A 20,530-nucleotide genomic window follows, 5' to 3' on the forward strand; every position below is an offset into this window, starting at 1 on the left:
AACAAATAACATTCAAAAATATCAGAGTAGTACCATCAGCAGTTCATCTCTGCTGGACTAATTGTTTTTCTTTCTTCTGGGGAGAAAAAGCGAATGTTGGAAAATGACTTCATTGGCCTTACTGCAGAGACAGTAACTTATAACACTATGGATTTTATAGCATCTTACAAACATGGAGTATTGTGCTCACTAAATTTTATCTATTGTGTCAATTCTCTTTCCCTCTTGGTTCATGACTGCTAATTAATGACTCAACCTCACTGTAGAGGTGACCGTGGTCCAACTGCGTATACTCAGTGTCACGTTGCTGACCCCACCATTCCCAGCTTTTCTTACACTGATCTCACTGGCTTACTGGTGACTGGCATGTAAACCTTCCTTTCCTCTCTAGTTGAGTGCCCTGAATGGCTGTGGTGGTTCTTGACAGTTCTCCTTTTAGTTCTCCTTTTTTTTTTTTTTTTTTTTTTTTTGTCTTTTCCAAGTATTTTTGTCTTTTCTGGGCTTTTTATCCCCCCCTCCCCCCCTTTTTTTTTCCTTCTATTTCTTATCTACTTTTATAAATACCACCCTTACAAAGAAAGCTAGACAGGGATGGGGCAGCAATGAACGGCCAGAGGATGCAGTCATGCACAGTGCAGCTGCATCCATGGACAGTGGCTCATCCAGTGTTGAGAGGGGGCATGTCTAAGGAAGTGTGTATTTTCTTTTCTTACTGGTGCAACTGTCCACAACTTTAATTTGAAAAAAAAAAAATGCTTTGGCTGTCTTTAAAATAAGTGAGTGCAAAAAACGTGCCTGGCTAGGGGTACTCTGGAACAAATAAATGATCCAAAATTTAGCTATCTCTGTAGCTGATTTTTTTTTTTAATTGGATGCTTGAACTTACAACTTGTTCAAAGTAAACTTCCAAGTGCAGGGTATAGAGATATTGTGGACACAGGGTGTAATAGCTTTTAAAATAAATGGTTCTTCCAACTTTAATACAACCAATATTTGATTGAACAATTAGCCATCCTAGATTTGGTTGAGGCTGCTGAGCCTTTTTACAAGCCCCAGCTCAGATTTGACTAGTTCCCACTAAAGCAATGTGTGGCTTTTCTGGCTAACAGTTCACTTAACATCATCACGGCTATTCCTGCGAAAACATATAGGTAATTTTAACAGGCAAACTACACAGACAAATTACTGTAGAGCTATGAAGAAGAATGTTGCAACAGGTTCTCCTCTGTCCCTTTCAGCATACCTCAATGATGCCTTGAAATTCTTAGTGTGACTTATTTTGTCATTTGACCCTGATTTTGATTTTCACATCACTTGCACTATGATATGAAATTACACAGGGATACACGTGTGCACAGAAGAATTCATACAAGAAGAACAACATTTTCTCGTATTAATGTCACTGTACTGAGGCCAAAGTTCCTGATTATTGACCATTTAATGTGAAAATACTTCAGATTGATTTTTTTTTAATAATACCTGTAGCTTCTCAAATGTTTCTTCTGTTAAGCTCAGAAGCCCACAGCTCTTAACAGATCTATTTTATGCAATGGCATTAACAAATTTTAATAGAAAAACTGAAACACATACCTCATATCACAGTGGTAAAAATATATACATCTTATAAAGGAATTTAATTTCCTTATGTAGAGCAGAATTTTGTGCATTGCTTTTAATCAATAAAATTGGTGCAGTTCTTATTCTAAATGGGCCTCTTTTTTTTTCTTTTCTTTCTTTCTTTTTTTTTTTTTTTTTTAATGCTGCCTTTTACATAGAATCCCAAAAATCAAAAGGGTCTCCAATTAAGAAAACATTTTCTGTTGTGCTGAATTCATGTTACCGTACTGTGAGCTCTGACATTTTGTTTCTGTGGTAACCAAAATCAGCTGATTAGTTGGCATGGCAACAGAAAAGATGTAATCCCAGCAGACACACTCTAATCAATGCCCCCAGCACAGATGGTCTCCGGAGGATCAACAAGAAAGAGGCTGGCAGGCATTCAGTATATCACGTGGTTGCTCTAGACTAGGCCAGGAAAAAACTAAAAAAGAACATTTCTCAAACTAACCAATAGCTTTTTAACCCCTTCACTGCACTTACTAATTGTAGGAAATTCAGCTGCTTGCACAGATGAGAAATTACTTAAGTCCTGTTCCTTATTGCTCAGGTTCTCAGTGCCCTGGTACAATGAACCTAAAACCCTTCCCCCTTTTGTTAATAACCACTTCTCAACCCTGACTCTTTGCTTGGAAAGAAATCTAACACTTACACAAATCTGGGAAATGCCTAAGATTGCTAGTAAGGATCAAAATCACCGTGAGTTTTTTAGTATTATGCTTGTGAATCAAGCCAATGGACTCACTGGTGTGCACAGGAGGAGACTTGTCCTACCAGTGGGTGCTCCTGTGGTGAAGGTAAGGCTCGCCTTTGTGAGTTTATCAGGAAATATAAAAATCACAAACTGCAGAAAAACAATTTGGCTACACATAAAGTTGGAGTGTTGGTAAACAGAGTAGTAGAAACACCCCTAATGCTTTCCTTTACCTGGAGAAAAAAAAGAAAAGAAACATCTACCAGGTAAATGAACACAGTAGTTACAGCTTTGGTCTCTTTTTCTCTACTTTAATTCACAAATTGTATATTTTATAGTATTTATTTATATTGTCATAAAATCAATTTTTAAATATATGCCTCACTTTACATGGAGCAGCCACCCTCTAAAGACAAGCTGAACTGTTCATATTCTCAATGATAGGCAAGTTCCAGCCATATTTGTTGGAAGAAAAAAAAATTGGAAATGCCATTTGATACATTTATCCAATGCTGCAGTAAGCAGTGAGCTGCTCTAACTGGGAAAATGTCGAAATGAATAAAATGCAGCTGTGGATTTCTGCTTCAATACGTGATGAGAACTATTTTAGCCCATTATATTAGAAGTTAGTGAATTTGTAGCTTACAAGTTGTTTGTGAAATTGAGACAGCTATTAACAAGAATGGCTGGTTTGCATTTTTGCATTAATAAAACACCGTGACTGGGTCAAATTCAGATATGATATGAGGAGCTATGCATTCAACTGGAGTGCTGCTTGTTATGGGAGGTCTGCTTCCACCAGCAATGCTGTGGGAGTTAAGCACCTACCTTTGGGTGCAAGATCTGCGTCCTTGCTATCTCTGCTAGAAGTTACACACGCACAGCTGAGACAACACTCAGCTGTAACTTATTACTGAGAGTGATATATTTTTTTCTCCCTTATTCCACCAACTACTGCCTTTTATTTCAAATTTTCTTACTTACCCAGTCATATTCTAACATATGGCCATTAAAAAAAAAGATTTTTCCTCCTAGAATCCAAATAAGACCCCCGTCCACCCCATGTGAACTTCTCTAGTGGGATGCAGAGGTTTTATCAGCATCCCCAATAGAGCCCTCTAAGGGATGCCCACGGGTGCTGTCAGGGCTGTGGTGCCCAGGAGAGCCTCACTGCTCCCTGCAGGACCAGAACTCCAGGACATGACCAGGCTCCCCTTCCTGAGGCTGTATCCAGCCCGATCCCTGCTGCTATTCTATCTTATTTGCTATTGTGTTAGCACTAACACAAAGCTTGGGAAATGCTGGAGAAATCCTTTTGGGGAGCTCTGCAAAGAAGCAGCTACCATACAACCCCTCCATGTACTCTACCCGTGGCAGCCATGGACAACTCTTCATGAGCAGCGAGGTGACAAAGAGGGGCCACCTAGGAATATCTGGTTTCTTCTCATCGCTCTCTCTGTGTTTGTGTCTGTCTGTGCAAGTCACAGGGGGCTGGAGTGGAACAGCTGGAACAAATACGCCGTAAAATGCACACCTCCCAGCTCACCAGCGCTCTGCACACGAGCGACTTCCTCTCCCTCTTCTTTCAGCCCCACACCAGAGGCATAGAAAAATCAGGGAAGCCACTACAAAGGGACTGGACTCACATACACACTAAAGCTACATACGCCATGCAGTCCCTGGTCAATAGTGTCTTGTTAGACTCTGAAACGTTCCCACTCCTGCATGCCTAGGGGAACATGGATAGGTTATCTCCTCCTGATGCACCTCCTCCTTCTGTGCTTTTCTTCATGAAGATTGACACTCATAGAGATGAACAGGTACACAATATAAAATAAACAATTTCTGTTAAATTATGGAAGTATACCTTTCTATTTTCAAAACCACTGTACTGATTTTGTATTTTTTTAGTTATTTTTTTTTTGTCTCAATTTGCATTTTCCACCTTTTTGGTACTGTTTTCATAAATATATGGCACTCAGTTTAATTACAGGATTGAAGTGGCCAATGCATGAAGATAATTCACTACCAGTTACAAATATTGAATATGTACTAACTAGCTGATGCAGAGCATGCTTAAATCAATCGAGTCCTTCCATTGACTACACTGCCCTTTGGACCAACATCCTACTGTATTAAATCACTATTTTCCTAGAGATTTACAGTTCTTGGACTGGGTAAGTATCAAGTGTAAAGCATGCCATCCAAAATGGTAGGTATCAGCAATGTAAAATCTCATTGTTGCTTTAAAATCAAGCCAAGAGAAAAGGAGCTGGGCAGGTAGAATTTAATTCATGTATATCTGGTAGTTCTGGAAACCTGGCATTATGTGCTTCTCTTGCAGTCTTTCTGGGAGAATTGCAGAAGATGCCCACAGAATTTTCCAGTCACGTAATGAATACAGAAAACAGTAATTAAAGGGCTTCAAGGGTTTTCAGTATTAGAAATAATCTCTGTCTACCAGAAAAATGCAACAGCCAATATTTTTCACTCTCATATACACTGAAGAAAAAAAAAAAAGAAAAAAAAAAGAAAAAAAATCAACAACATGCTTTATTGAGTCTTCCCTGTTACCTTGGTAAACATGGGTTTTCCATGCTGAGTGACCATGGTGCATTGATCACAGTCCACTGTGATGGATGAGTTGTGGTATGACTCTTTTGAGTGCTTGAGAATGTAATACAGGTCTGTTACACCTCCTTCAAAGACAGTGCTAAAATAACGAGGAATGAGGGTCCTTCCAATTGCTGTGAGGAAAATACAAAGCAGAATTCAGCAAATGCTCTAGGTTATAAAATCTCAAACCATTTGCTAACAGAACATGAATAATTTTAAGCGCAATGAAATCAAACTTTCATTTAAAGAATTTAATACATGTTCTCTGTCTGCTGTAGAAATGAAGTTGCGTCTGCTCCCATTGAAATCAATGAAAACGACTTACTCTATTCAGAGGGAGTGGGCTCATCTTATTTAATCTTTTTATGCTGATGGTGAGTTAGAGTCACTCTTGAAACCATCTGCAAGTTTTTTGTCCCGAAGTAATTATAATACAGCGAGCCACATGGTGTCAATTACGGCTGAAAGTTGGATATTACTCATAAATGTACAAATACAAGTGGTGAGCATTTACAGAAACACATTCATACACCCCAAAAGGCAAAGCACATTCATATAAAGGGGACTTAATATGTTTGTGTGTGTGTGTGTGCACGTGTCTATTTATATGTAGCCACACACACATACATACACACTGTCAATTGAACAGGAAGGCTACTGCTGAGAAATTAGAGCCATGGAGAAAGAGCCGAGAAGGCAATACGGTACGTTATACAATATATGACTACCCATGAGCCTATCTGAGATTTTTGTTTAGACTGGAAGTATTTGTGTCACAGGCTAGAAGGTCTGAGCAGACACCTGAGCTAGTTTACATCTACCACTTAAACCCAAAAGGACGGACTCAAGGTACCGAATTCTACAAGTAAGTAATAGTGAGCTTCGGCGTGTATTTCAGACTAGCAGAAGCACTGACATCAAAGGCAGTTATCTCATATGCAACTGATGTTTTCCACCTCCTTTTTTACAGATAAATTTGGACGCAACCTCAAGCTTGTATGACAGAACACTTTAGTTTATAATATACTGATACTTCCATACCAAATGAGTCATTGCTTCGCATGCATTAATCAATCTACAGTAATTCTGAGTGGTGGATATAAAAAATTACATTATGCAGAGGGAAAAACCGAGAGATCTAAACTAAGTGTTCTGGAACAATGAGATAGAAAAGTCACCATCAACAGGCAAAATTAGAGTTTATTAGTTCCTAATTTGTATTTACCCACTAGGACTATGTGGTGACTCATGCCTCTCTCATTTGCTGTATACTTTTTAGAGTAATTTCTAAAAATCTTATTTCCAGAGGAATTTTGCCAGCATACGAACAAAGGCGCCTGACCCTAAAAATGTATTTGCAAGTGGGTGTTGTAAATTAAAAACTATGGCGTTTTCACAGAAGTAGTTCTGTGAAAACTGTTTCTGCTCTATGCATTACAATGTGGAATATCGCCTGTGCAGTCAGAATGCACATTACATAATGAAAATATACAAATATAGAAAATTAGGACTTGTTAAAGCTTTTGCTGTAATATTAGATATTAACATCATTTTATGTATAAAAATATACTGCACTCTCTGGATGTGGCTGACAATTCAATGAATACTTTGAACAACTATTCTACAACTCAAGCTCCTAAAAAACCCACCCACTCACCGTGCATATATTAATTTTCTACAGTCTTTTAACTTAATTTAGAGAAACTGAAGTCCAGTGTATCAGAGTAAGACTGATCTCAAGATTTAGCTCAAATTTTTCCATGTTGGTATGGCATATAGTAAAATGTGAAATTTACCCATCAAGTTAATTTCTTGCTCCCCTAAGGCTAATTAGTGCAAATTAAATTTCCTGCTAATCATCCTAAGCAGTGAACGTGTGATATGAAAATCCAGCATTCCTACTGATTGTGATAAACCTCTATTCATGTGACTTAGGCACTGCACAAATATCTTGAAACCATTTTAACTGCAGTTTATAGACCATTCCCAAAGTAGCACGGTCATACAGTGCTGCTTTCTGCCTTGTGTCTGCAGCTATAACATATTAAAGATGGCTACAAATACATTAAATACCTTATTCTTATTACTTTTCCCGGTAAGCACTATCTGTGCTTGCCACAGGGATATGCTACTGTGAATAACAAAGCGGGGGACCAAAAGGATGAGGAGGTGCACACAAGGATATGCCCCATGGAACCTTATTTTCAGCTGCTGATGCATATGCAGACCCTGTCTGTCTGTAAAAGTGAAAATTACTAATGTGAATGTCTAGCATAAACAACTAGAGCTAATATTCACCTCCAGGAGAAACATTCATGGAAACCCTACTAACAAGCAAACCTGGTCTCAGCTCACCGTGTCGCCTTGCTACGGAAGACTGGAGCAGGTTCAAGGCTTGGTTTCTCTTCCTGAAGCACTCAATGGCTTAAAAAGATCATTTATTTTCTAGTATAAACATGAAACTCTCTACAGCAGTAACAAAGCTTATTTGTGCAGAATACATTTCCAAGTACAACAAAGGGCTCTGGAACAAGCTCTTATAAAACCTAGGATAGTTACAAACGTTCTGATTTTTAAGTGCAAAAGGCTTTCCTTGATTTTTTCTCCTCCAAAACATAACTCTGTATACAAACACTCAGTTCTGCTGTGTGCACACCCTCCTTCCTTTGGGTAGGAAGGGGAATGCAGCAGATGGCCTTTCTCCTTCCCATCACACAGGAGGTGGACGTCCCCAGCTGTGGATGTGCACACTCCTCCTGTATCTGCCCCTGTTGGTTTGTAGCAACACCATATATCTTCTGAGGGACAGAAAACACAGCTGAAGGCTCCTTCCTAGGAGGACTCAGAGCAATGGGAAGGCAGGACTGTTAGACAACTTGATATTTGTGGTTACTTCTCTGGGACATCCCACCAGGGCTGCTCAGAGGGGAGCTCCTGCCATACCACACACTTCTTATTCCACCTAAAGGAGCACCACATGGACACCTCAGATCCACTGCACAGCCCTCTGTGACTGCCTGCAGCAGCAGCTTGAGGATGGGCAGACTTGGAACAGCCTTTCCTGGGTGCCAGGGCCTAGGGAAACACCTGCTGCAGGGTTTGGCTGCCAGGCAGCCTTTCCTTCCAGCTTCTCAGGGGAATTCTTGCCTGCCTATAGCAAGGCTTTCTGCCTACATCCTCATGGAGTTCCCTGCGACAGGATCTCCTTCCAGTCTGGTCCATTTCTACTCTTACTTATTTTTACTTTTTCCCTCTCACCTCCCAGTTACTATTTTGCTCCCCTATCCCACCTTAGTGTCATTGAACTTCTTGCTCTGATTTAGTCTCCTCTTTTCCTTCCTCCTCTTCCCTCTTCTCTCCTCTACATCCAGGTCAAGTTGCTTCCTTCTCAGGCCACCTGGACCCCGGTGCATCCGCTGGGAGCTCAGGAGAAGGAAGGGCTTCCTGCTGTCATGTGCAGCACTGGCTGGGCCTTCCCTGCAGGCTCTGGAAACAGGATTTGCAGTGGAAAAGTCCAGGAGTCCATGTAGCATGGAGTACTTCAGAATAGAGTTTTACCCACAAAGATATATACATTTGCTAAATTCAATCGGATTTCCATGGAGAGGAAAAAAGGCAACTCCCTACCACAAAGGTGAAAAACCCTCCCCAGAGCATCATAGGGATTCTTGGACATAAAAAAAAAAAAAATAAAAAAAAATTGCAAGAATTTTTTAGCACGGATAAAATATTTTTTTTTCATTTTTCGGAGAAAGAAATCCTCTTTTACTTAAATAAGAACTGTCTACAAGCAAAAAAAAATAAAAACTATAAAATTTCACTTTTTTCGGTTTAAGTTTGGCAAAATCGTAAGTAACTAGAAATAAGTTTTTTTAATAGGGCTTATCAAGCAGTATTAATAATAGATGCTATATCATCTGCCTGCAAGAGCAGAGTAGAATAGCCATGACTGCAGATGCTGAGACTCTGTGCCCAACACTCAGTGTTAGGAAAGCTGGCGTAGGTTCCTACCTGCATCTATAAAAATACTAGAAGGATCTTACAGTGACATTGCCCAGAAAAGACCTCTTTGTGGTGTGAGATATGATGCCCTGCACTCAAAGAAACCAGATATACTATATACTGGAAGGAAAATTCTCCTGTCCCTCAGCATTCAGGCATTAACTCCAGATCGCTGGAATGTTGCTTTAAATTATCATTTTGTCCTGAGCAACATCCTTCATCCCTAGCTGAGGCTGTGAGGCTGTACTATTTCCCCAGAGAAGCAGGCACTGCCCCTCAACGTTTGCTTCATTTGTGCTAGCAAATCCCCAGACAGCAAAGCAAACTGACAAAGATCAGCTGGATTTAGCAACAGGTAATAGTTATTTATGTGACGGTGTCTGTAAGAAAGGTGTGTCTGAAGTGACTGTTTTGCACAAAATATAGTCACCCGCTGGAATGACGTACCTTTAGCTTGTTCCCTGGTGTAACAGCCTGTCTGCCTGTGATTTTGTTTACCTTTCTGGTGGATCAGAGACGTAAATGCAATTTTAGAATTGAAATATGATGGCTAGATGTGTGACACTCCCCTGGATATGAGCAGTCCAGAAATCAACTAATCCAACCTATGAACAAAGGCAAGAAGCTTTATAGTCCAGTACCAGTTACATCATATATCATTTCTGAAGTATCATCCCGGGGGGAATTCTAAAGGAAAGAATGAAACTATCTGAAATATTAAACGGCCCCAGGCCTGCCTCACAGGGAGGGAGACACTTACGTCATGCTCCTGCTTTTTGGCTCCAGCACACAAAGGTAACGATTGGGGTGTACCTCTGTCATGCCGATCCTAGCGACCATTATTGTCACACTGTCCTTTCATTTATATCCCCTTTTAAAAATGTTTGCCTGAGTGTAAAATACTTTAATCTCTCAGGAATACGTTTAAAATTATTTTTCCATCTGTCCCAAACTGAGCCAAAAAGTCTAAAGATCTCTAGGTGGGAATGATGGTAGCCCATGAATTTCAGGAGGCTTGCAAGCCTCAGACCAAGCCAGAGGGGAAAGTCAGTTAAAAAAATATTCTGTAATATAATTGTGGTACCATCATACACCATGTGGTGGTGGTGGTACTGTTTTGTTGTCTTTTTGTGCTGTGTTTTTTTTTTTTCTTCCCCCCCAAGGAAGATTCAAATAAAATATAAAGTAAATGTGTTTTTCTAGCTCACAGGAAGCGGGTATTATTTGTGGGCTAGGAACAGAAGAACACTTCCTCCCTTTGTGTGCCAAAGATAGGCTGTCAAAATCTCGGTGCCCTCTCTGCAGAATGAAGGTTCACGGCCTCTGTTGCCGAAGCAGGGCTTGATGGCAACCCCCTCCTTGCTCGCTGAACTTGTCAAGGGTTGCCTTTACTGCAGAAGCTCTCAGCAGCAGAGACTCAGGTTTAGCAAACACATACACAGCATGTAAGAGAACTGCCAAATTGGTATAGAAGTTAAACAATAGCAGTGTTAATCACTAAAATAAAAATACTGTTTTGATTGCTTCCAGACTCTTTTGCAGCTCCGAATCCTGTCAAGTCCTATGTCTTCAATTAGAGCTATGATATAAAATAAGTAATAAAGCAGACACAAAAGTAAAAACATAAAATATGAAAAGCCTTTAAAGGTTCTGGAGAATCAGCAGCAGAATGAAAAAAATACACAGCCTGTAGCTTTTAAATCAGCCCTGTCTGGAAGCTGTGGTGCAGACTGCAGCTGATTATCTCATCAATGTGTTATAGATGGGCTTGAGAAACAACACCGGGTGGGACTGCAGGTTTTTTTGGCTCCCAACCCAATGTGTAGAGCTGCCCTGTACAGCTCTAGGCAGACGATGAAAGTCTCTTGCTTGAGAAGTCATCACAGTCGGATCTCAGTAATGACATGGAGAAGTGAAGACCAACTTTCCTTCAGCCAGATCGAGGGACTAGGAGGTAACTTCTCACTGATAGCAAATGATCTTCCCTGAGCACTGCAGAAGAAAGCCTGAGCTTTCTGTTAATTGTTAATTGACATCTCTGGACATGGCTAATTGACATCTGTGTGGACCAGAGCCTGGCATATTCATTTATGCATGCTTTCGTAACCAAAATAAATGAGTGCACAGAGAGCAAAACATGATGGAGTTACACAGTGATGTCATTACTGTTATTTTGCCCATACTTTTCCTTTTATTTGCCTGATTTTTTCATTCCCCTCAGTGAAATATCACATCAGGTGTGTTCTCTACCAGACTGGCTTCACCTGGCTGGGATGCAGAGGGAAGGATTCTTGCCTTCTCCAGGCTTTGTGCAGCAGCTCTGCTAAAGCTGGGCAGGAGGGCAAGGGAGAGGACCGAAGCTGGGCAGATGATGGGCTCTGGCTATGGACACTCTGCAAACAGAGCAGGCTGCTGGTGTGAACACCCCTCCACGTTTCTGAGACCTTATCTGGTGAGCGGACTCAAACCCAAACAAAAAAGATTCTGTCAATTGCCAAGAAAAGCTACTGTCAGATTTGTTGGTATGGCATGAAAGGCAGTGAAAAGACAGTCTAATTAAAGTCCAAATTCTGTTTTGGAGATGTGTGGGCCATGTTGATTAAACCACCCACATGCATCCAAGGGAAATTCTGGCACACACACAGACCTGTCCTTTTTTACTCCCTATCTAGTGGGTAAAACTAGGCTCCCATCGTTTAAACTAGTTATAGAATAACCATTACAACGTATGATTAACTTGTATTTATCTTATAGGAAAAATCTAGCTATTTATGCAAATGAAGTATTAAATAAAAATTAAATGTATGATTTAAAATCTAATACAATAGTAGCAGTTATAATATACTATACTATAAGTTGTAGTATACTACTACTACTAATAGAAATGCATTACATTGCATTTAAACATTCAGAAAATATCTGTATAACCTACAGATGCTATAGTTTTTAATCTCCATGATGTTTGGAGGACAGTTTCCAAGTACTACCTCCACGTTGCTAATAAAGTACAGGGTTTTGGTAAGTAAAATTAGCTGTTTAAACATTCCTCCCACGTTCATACAATTTTGTGTTTATCTTTATTGATATACTTAGCACTCTATGGAAATTGGGGAAATCTAAGGTTTCCAACCATTTTACCTTTTTTTTTTTCTCATTTTTTTAACAAAACTGCAACTAACAAACTCAATTTTTTAACAAAACTACGAAGATGTGTAACATGGATTCAGTGGTGTGACTGAGGGGCTTGAATCCTTTCTACATCCAAACCCCAAGTTAGGATGTTTTCTAATCCATGATATCTGCACTATCTTATTTATTGTTGCATCAATAGTATCACTTAACAGTTTTAAACAAAAATAGTAAAACATAAAATTGTACGTCTCTTTCTTCTTCTACGGTTTCTTCCATTCTGTGTAATTCAAGAATTGTGTTAGGTTTGACTCTCCTTTTTCTTCCAATAATTATTTTCTAACAACATTTTACCCTGGTGAGGATTTTCCTACATAATTTTGATTCAGTTGACAGTTTATTTCTTTTCTCAGAACTCTGCAACTAGCACTTTAGTCCTCTAAAACACACTTGAGTCAAGAACAGGTAACAGAAACTTCATGCCAATGAGACCTCAGCTTAACTCTCCACACCCTATGGCCCTTATTCTCATAGACACATAATCTGCAACTCAGTCTTAAATCCATCTCTGTGAAGAGAGACAAAATTTTGCTATAATTCATTTTGGTGTAAATTGCCAGAAAACAACTATAAAAAACTTTATACATCTCAACACAGCAACACTCCATCAGCTTAGTTTTTCATTAAGGAACTCAATCAGTTTACCTATTATAATAAATTTCCCTCCCAATCTTTTCCTTATTATACTAGCACTCTACTAAAGCCTTAAAATAACAGTGTACTATAAGATTCAGAGCCTTCAGATGTAGAGGGTTTCAGCTCCACAGTAAGAAACTGGGGACCAAGGAATATGGAGAGCAAATGACAAAGAGTCCAAGATCCCTTTCAGAGGACCACAGCTCATGGCAGGGCTTGGAGGGCATCTCTGGGGACCATCTGGTCCAACCGTCCACTTGGACCAAGGTCACCTACAGGGGGTTGCCCAGGATGGTGTTCAGTCAGGTTTTGAACATCTTCAAGGATGGAGCCTCCACACCCACTCTGGGCAACCTGTGCCAGTGTTTGATAACCCTCTGAGGAAAATGCTTTTTCTTATCTTGAGATGTAATTCAACGTAACAATGGTGTTTCACTGGGTGACTCGGAGAAGATTCTGTCTCTTGACTCTTCTTGACTTGCCCCCATCATATACTCATACACCTCAATGACATCTCTCTTCTCCAGGCTACACAGTCCCAGCTCTCAGAGCCTCTCCTTGTGTGGCAGATGCTCCAAGCCTCTGAGTGCAGTCACAGCCCTTAGCTCAACTCACTGCACTACACCCATGTCTTCCTCCTACTGAGGAGCCAGAAATCCTAATGCAGACACATCTCCTCAGTACTGAGGGAAGGTCACATCCCTCAGCCTGCTGGCACCGTTCTCTTTAACACAGCCCTGGAGGCTGTTGGCTTCTTTGCCACAGGGCCCATTGCCAGCTCATGGCCACCTTAAACTGGAGTCTCCAGCTTCAGTGTCGAGGCTGACTGCAAGAGTGGTGACAGGACACACAGAAAGCCACTGTCCGTTGAGCGGACTGACCATGAAAGGTTGGTGTATCATAACCAGCACCTCAAACTCCAGCAGGAACAGCAGAGTATGAGCCCCACATGGTTCTGTACCAGATTCAGGCTTCACGTTTTTGCTCTGTGTCCATCAATTTTAATAACTCAGGGAGTCGATGCTGTTCTCCCTTATTCTAACTGATCATAAAACGAAAACTCAGAGCTCAGATAGTTTGTTGCTTAAATTAGGTTTAAGGTATAAACCTGAACTATGTTTCTAGTAGCACAGAGCAGCCATACCTTTACCCCACACTGAAGAATTCAAAATTTCTAATGGCAGCCAGTCTAAGCTGATTTTTTAGGCTGGGGGGAAAATGGTTTGAGGGGTTACCCATGTTCTTTTTTCACAGACAAAAGACATACTGTAGATGAGGAAGTTGTAGCTTTGACTAGAAAACTTCCACATCTTATAAATCAAAATTATCATTCCCCAGCAAAGACCGATACACCAATATTTCAGTGTAGAAAATATTTATATTTGCATAAAAAATCTCCACTTCGAATGCTAATAAAACCAGAACAAATGGTTTGCCTGGTTGCAGAATACAGCCTATGCTGATCATTTTGTTTGAAGAAAGAGTATTTCAGTTAACTTTGTTCAACAACTGCAAAGAAAAAAAGTTTTAAAGGCAAGCCAAAGAGGTTATTCACAGCTGTATGACAAACCACTGTCAAAACATAACAAACCACAACCAAACTCAAGCAGAAAATGACAAAATGTAAGACCGTAAAAATGATGGAAATTGTGCAGGACAGGCATTTTAGATGAACAAATGCAATCTGTACCAGCATAAAGGACCAACACAACACAGAAAATGATACCCAGAAAAGTCATCTGAAGAAGTAAAGGCAAAAACATAAAATTCAAATGACAGGACACCAAAAGGAACAGACAAAAAGCAGGCAAACCATCCAGTTGTATTAAATCAAGCACACCCCTGGCCCCTGACTTCATCTGACCTAGCAGAATACTGAACACGGCATTAAACAAGTTATGTAAAAACACAAGCAGAATGACATTAAGATAAAATGATATTGGCCATACCCTCACATACTGCCACAATCCTGTGGCAATAAAACAAACATAGGTACCCAAGCTGATCTAGGGCAGAGCCTAAAGCTCAGCATCAATGACTAGTTGATGCAGAAAATGAGTGTCTGTGGCATGTTCATGCTGGTTGTAGGTTAACTGACCAGTGCATACATCTGCTCAATCTCATGTTGATCTGAACCCAAATAATTCCATGAAAATTAAGCAAGTCCCTGAAACCACCCCAAAATCTTCAAAGATTTTGGCCATTAAACTGGGGATCTTTCACCAAAAATTGTGTAACTCAAGTTATTACTGCAAAAGCATGTCAGAAGAACTGTTGTGCTACATATACTGGTGCAAAGTTGTTCTGAAGGCAGCTGCCTAAAAATGTAATTCTACCACTCCTGATCTCCAGTGTCTCCTCTGAACCATGCTGAGATGGGAAGCTGTAGCAGCAAGGAAAAACATCTTATATGTGCTCTAAAAATAGTATGAAACATTTACAGCCTGCATAAGGGAAGGATAAACAACTGACAAAGTACTGATCTGAATAATGTATAGGACCCTTAAACCTTTAGAAACATTAAGAGTTGTGAGTGAATGAGCCAGCACATGGTATGTAGCTTTTTTACTTCTAAAGCTCCTGATTTACATCCAGGTGAAATCAGCAGTGACATACACCTTTCATGAGCTGCAACACTGCTAAATCATGGTTTTGATTTCAGTCCAGGTTGCGGGTTCCAAAAGAGCATCTCACACTACCAGTCCCATGCCCAGTGCTGACTTTCCTGAGCAGAAGCCTAAGGACAAACACAGCTCAGCTCCGGCAGGATTTACTTTTTCTTGGATGCATTTTGCATCTCTCTGCAAGCCCCTTTTTCATGAGAGAAAGCTACCAGCAGTACTTCAGACAGCTAGTTTAAAGGTAGTTAAAGCTACCCCTTCACTGTGGTAAGTACAGAGTAAACATAGCCATGAATGGGTCTATTAAACATATGGTAGGCAGATGCCAACTAGTTCTGCTAACACTGCAAGTAACCCAAAAGCTATGTGTCTGCACAGCATGGCACTGCGACTATGCAAGTGAACTCTGGGAAGAGGCAGGATATGTTATTTTGGGCTCGGAGCCAGATGTGAATGGCCACATGGCTTCTGGTCAGCTTGGTGGGTGGGCAGAATGGGCTCGCATGGACCTTTGCATATAGGCAGAGCTGACCTCCTCAGTGCTGGAAGCCCTTTTCATGCCGAGGCCAAAGGCCACGGTAGGCAATGTGGAGGAGAATTGGCCCTCCCCTGAATGCAGGACTTTGGGCTTAAGCACCGTCAGTCAAGCATCACAGCACGGCCCGCATTCAGGTTAAAAATATCGGAGGTGAAATGTGTTTATATGGGCATCAAAGGGGCCGTAGCATAGTGGGGAGTGTGTCTGGAGAACTGGTGGGAGGTGAGGGGTTACGGTGATATGATAAAAGATACACGAGGCATTCTCAAAACCCTGAAAGTGCATTGAGCACATGCGGATTGATAACCAGCATGATTTTTTGGGTAATTTTATGCTGCAGACGTATGAACAATATCTCACCAGTGGATAATATCAGTTGTCGGTTATATACATGTTTTATAACAACCAGAACACTCTTTCTCAAAAAGCTGTTGGTGGTTAGCTTTGATTTCTTTTTTTCCACAGCAAAGCTTGCTTTCCCACTCTCTTTCTCTTTCTCTTTCAAGCTAATGGAAGCTAACTGCAGAGAAAGCAAAAAGGTATTCAACACACTAGACACAATAATTAGGAAAATATTCTACCATTTAAAAGTGTTTTGTTGGTTTTAAAAGTGTAGATTGTTTATTATCCTTAAAAAGAAGGCAAGTGCCCTGTGTTCAGCTATACAAATCAGATGTCTGACAAAATAATGTCAAATAATAAATAACCACTTTCAGAAAAGGGCAAGCAATGTAACAGGTTTATAAGCCTCACTTAGAGCCCACGTTATACGTAATTTTTAATAAAATTTTATGCAGTAAGTAATGCGGAATGCTCTTAACTTGGAAAAGGCAACATCTGTAATAAGTGCTATAACAAATCCATGCCGAAGCTGAAATAACCTCTTCCTACGTTTTCTGCCATTTCAGCTGTACGACACACTTTTCCACATTTCACAGAGTCACTGCACCATCTTCTCGATTTATTGTTGTTACAACGACTGACTGTGATTTCTGGAACTGCCGCATGTAAGGTGCAGTCACTGGGACAAAGCTGAAGTGTCACTGTAAGGACAGCTTTGGGGACTTCCTGACCACAAAACACAGCTACCATGCAGGATCAGCCCAAACACCTGCCTGGAACAACATCTGTGCCCGACAACAGCCATATAAAAACCTAAGAATAAACAATAAAAGAAGACAAGAGGGACGTGATGCTTGCCCTGGTCCAATGCACCCACTTCCAAAAATGAACAGGTGGAGTGACCAAGGTGATGGTTGCATTCAGTTATGCACGGAAGTCACAGCTGTTAATACCCTTGTACAACGAGATTGCAGGGATTCCCATGCTCCAAAAGGCAACCTAACAACTCTTGTTTTAATTACAGAAGAAGCTATACAAACTTTATGATCCAAGGCTGGAAACACACCCCAGAATTTCTCTTGGAACACATTTTCTTACAGAACTGGAGAAATTCAAGGTGGGAAATTCTTCTCCAAAGTTTTAGAAAAACATTTATTCTCCTGCAGTAGGTTGTGTCCATAAGGTCATGGTGCAACGCTGTCAATAAGCATCCCTGATGACATTGATCCCAACTGATAACTCAGTCTTCTGATATCTTGGCATAATCATGGCCATCTGATTCAAAATACTCCTTGGACAAGTTAAATATATTTTTTTCAAAAACCACAGAACTTGAAAAAAGCACAGAAATCACTGAAAGTGGGAAAAATGATCAAATTCAATATTTTTCACATTTGTTATGGTCAAACGGGGCTCTCTGAATAAAATAAATAAATAAATGAGATGTTCCACCTTGCAATGTAAGAATGAAAAAATTATGCTGTACATACCCAAATTTGAACCATTTCCATGGCTTTCAAATCTAAGTGATTTCACTTAGCTGTGAACATTTCACAGATAAGATTTTTTTTTTTTTTTAACAGCAGCATTCAAACTTAACCAAGGATCTGAAAACAAATGTGTGTGCTAATTACTGCAGTGAATAGTTCGCTGACTTATTTGTTTACAAAGCCTAGCACCATGTAATAGTAAGCTTGGAAGGAACTAATTCATACTTTTTTTAGACGACAAATAAAAAAGGATAAACTGCAGAAATGGCAGTCAAAAATTTTTATGTTGTGGGCATCCATTACACAAAAGAGTAATAGAAAGTAACACTCAATGAGATATTTTTTGCTATAACCATAGAAAAATACCTCTGGCTAAAGCCAGTCTCCCTTCACTATACTCCTACGTGAATATTTTAAAGTTATTTGCCCCCCTGCTAATTCTGGTCTTATTTCAGATGCTATTCAAGGACAAATCCTGGTCCCTCGTGGATCTCCACTTCACCAGTGGGAATTTTGTTTGCGTAATAGTAAGAAACACAGAGGAAAATTATCTCTGTTGCTGTGAAGTTGTACCAGCAACCGAGGAGGTGAGGGCGGAGAAGGAATACTGCACTGGTGCAGGACAGGAGGCTCCTCTGGCACTCCTCCCTGCTCATCTGGATCCCTAGTACAGATGGATTCCTGCAAATTTTTTCAGTAAAATTGTGGATTAATTCAAAACTAAAATGTCATTTCGCTACCAAAAAAAAAAAAAATAAGGAAAAATTGCCACAGTGAGGGATAAGGAAAGCAATTCTGACAAATAAGAGCTGTTCCCAGACCTCTGCACAAACCCTGGACTGAACATGACATTTCAAATTTTTTTGGATCAGCACTCTTGTATTTTATACAATACTTTATCCACATCCCTCCTGTCTTCCTATTCGTAAAATCAGCACAGCTAGAAATATAAATTAAAAGGTTATTCTTGCATACCTCACATCTGGTTGGAGTAAGGAAGTGCTAAAAATCAGATAAGAGAGCTAATTCTCTCAGGTTTTTGAGCCTGAAATTCTTGCTGTTTCCTGCCTTTCTGAGAACCTCAGAGGCAAAGGGTTCTTAAAAATGGATGGTTATTGCTTGCCATTGAAAAAGAGTGAAATTAACTTTGATGGTCTGAGCTATAGCTTGGAACCTATCGCTAACTCATTAAATATTTGAAAGCATGCATGCTAATGTAGAAAACAATTCACAGCAACCAGTGCAATACTGAAGACTCTTTTTCCCTGGGCTTGGTAGCCAATAAATGCCCCTGCTGACTGCACAATATAACACAGCCCATGTCACGATATAATGCAACTCATGTCACATCGCTGCAGAAGGATTCATCGAGGGCTCTGGCTTTGCCGCATCACGCAACCGAGTCTTGCCTGTTGCTGCAGATGCAGCAGGAATACCAGCACTTGGGGACCTACGTGGCTGGAAGAAAACAGCAACCCTCTGTCAGAGCCTGTTCGTTGTGCCTGGCGTAGCATGCTCACTCCAAGAGGGATCAATATTTATCAAACTGATCCTGAATTTCCTCAGCTAACCCTCTGTGCACGCACACACCCAACAATATCCTTCTGGGGTGGTACAGGAGCTGCCAGCCATACCCACGCTGTGCCAGCAAAGCAATGTCAGCTTGACTCCCCAGAGCTGTCCCAGCGAGGTGGTGTACAGTGTAGTTTCAACCAGGGGCTCCAAGGGACATTTCTCACCCTTAGTTTCTCCTAAAAAATCTACTGCTTCTGAGGCAGATGGCAGGCTGCTCCCCCAAAAGAGGCAACTTCACAGGAAGCCTTCGCTCTGCGTGGGGATGCTGCTGAGGGGAGCTGAACTTTTGCTCCTCCTCCGTTATTTCCACCTGCTTTATTTCCTGGGTTTCATCACTTGTATGTCAACCCATTCACATTTTGCTCTCCCATTTCATAAGCTGTCTGCTCCACTCCCTGTCCTTCAAATGGGGACTCCCATGGAAGTCACTCACATGGAAGTCACCCAAAGCCTTCCCATTGAAGAATTCGTGTTTGCCACTTGTTTATTTGTTAAATTATCAGCGCGCCGTATGTTCTGGATAGTGATAAGTACACCCCAAACTGCAGAATCTCAAGAAAGATGATGGAAATGGTTGAATTTCAGAACACAGGTTTTCTTGCAACTGTGCTAAGATTGGAGAGCAAATGGTAGTACTAACAAAACAACATTTTTGTTTACTGCATCAGAGCTACAAGTTACACTTGAAGAATGACATTCTTAACAGTGTCAAAAAAAAGTGGCGTTTGCTTTATAAGAGCAAATTTTAACCCAAATGTGATCAGAAACCAACAGAAATTTTCACTTTTCTTTTTTTTTTTTTTAGAGAAACTTTTATATTTACACTCCATTATAAAAAAAAAAAAAAAAAGAGAGAGACAATATCCACGTTGTGTGTTTCCATTTTGTCTCTCCAGAGATCCCAGAAACTAACAATGGTTTGCCATATTCTATAGGATTTTATCTGACACACAAAAGCACAAAGCCTTTACACAACTAGCAGACTGATGTGGAATAGGCAACTCCTTCACATATTCCATCTCCCCACCCTGCCTGTGGTGTGCTGGTGGTGTGCAGGCACATTGCAGTGCTTCCTGCCAACTTTGCAACCTAGTCCCAAAAGGACTTAGCTTTTGATGACTGCCAGTGGATGTGATTCTTCCAACTGCTTATCCATCTATGAATCATTCTCCTAGATTTAACAGGAATTGCTGTCCTGTCTTTATTAAGG

The 20,530-nt window shown here is 40.5% G+C and overlaps 1 protein-coding gene across 11 annotated transcripts in view; it reads right to left on the bottom strand.

Moving 5' to 3' along the window:
• LDB2 (LIM domain binding 2) overlaps window positions 1-20,530 on the bottom strand; it is a 218,849-nt gene that overhangs the window by 48,254 nt on the left and 150,065 nt on the right. For all 11 annotated transcript variants that reach the window (XM_068679976.1, XM_068679975.1, XM_068679973.1 and 8 more), the window contains one exon: window positions 4,886-5,058. In XM_068679976.1, the coding sequence (XP_068536077.1) occupies window positions 4,886-5,058 (173 nt within the window). The remainder of the gene's footprint in view (window positions 1-4,885; window positions 5,059-20,530) is intronic.

This window comes from Anas acuta, chromosome 4 (assembly GCF_963932015.1).
Source record: "Anas acuta chromosome 4, bAnaAcu1.1, whole genome shotgun sequence".
NCBI lineage: Eukaryota > Metazoa > Chordata > Aves > Anseriformes > Anatidae > Anas > Anas acuta.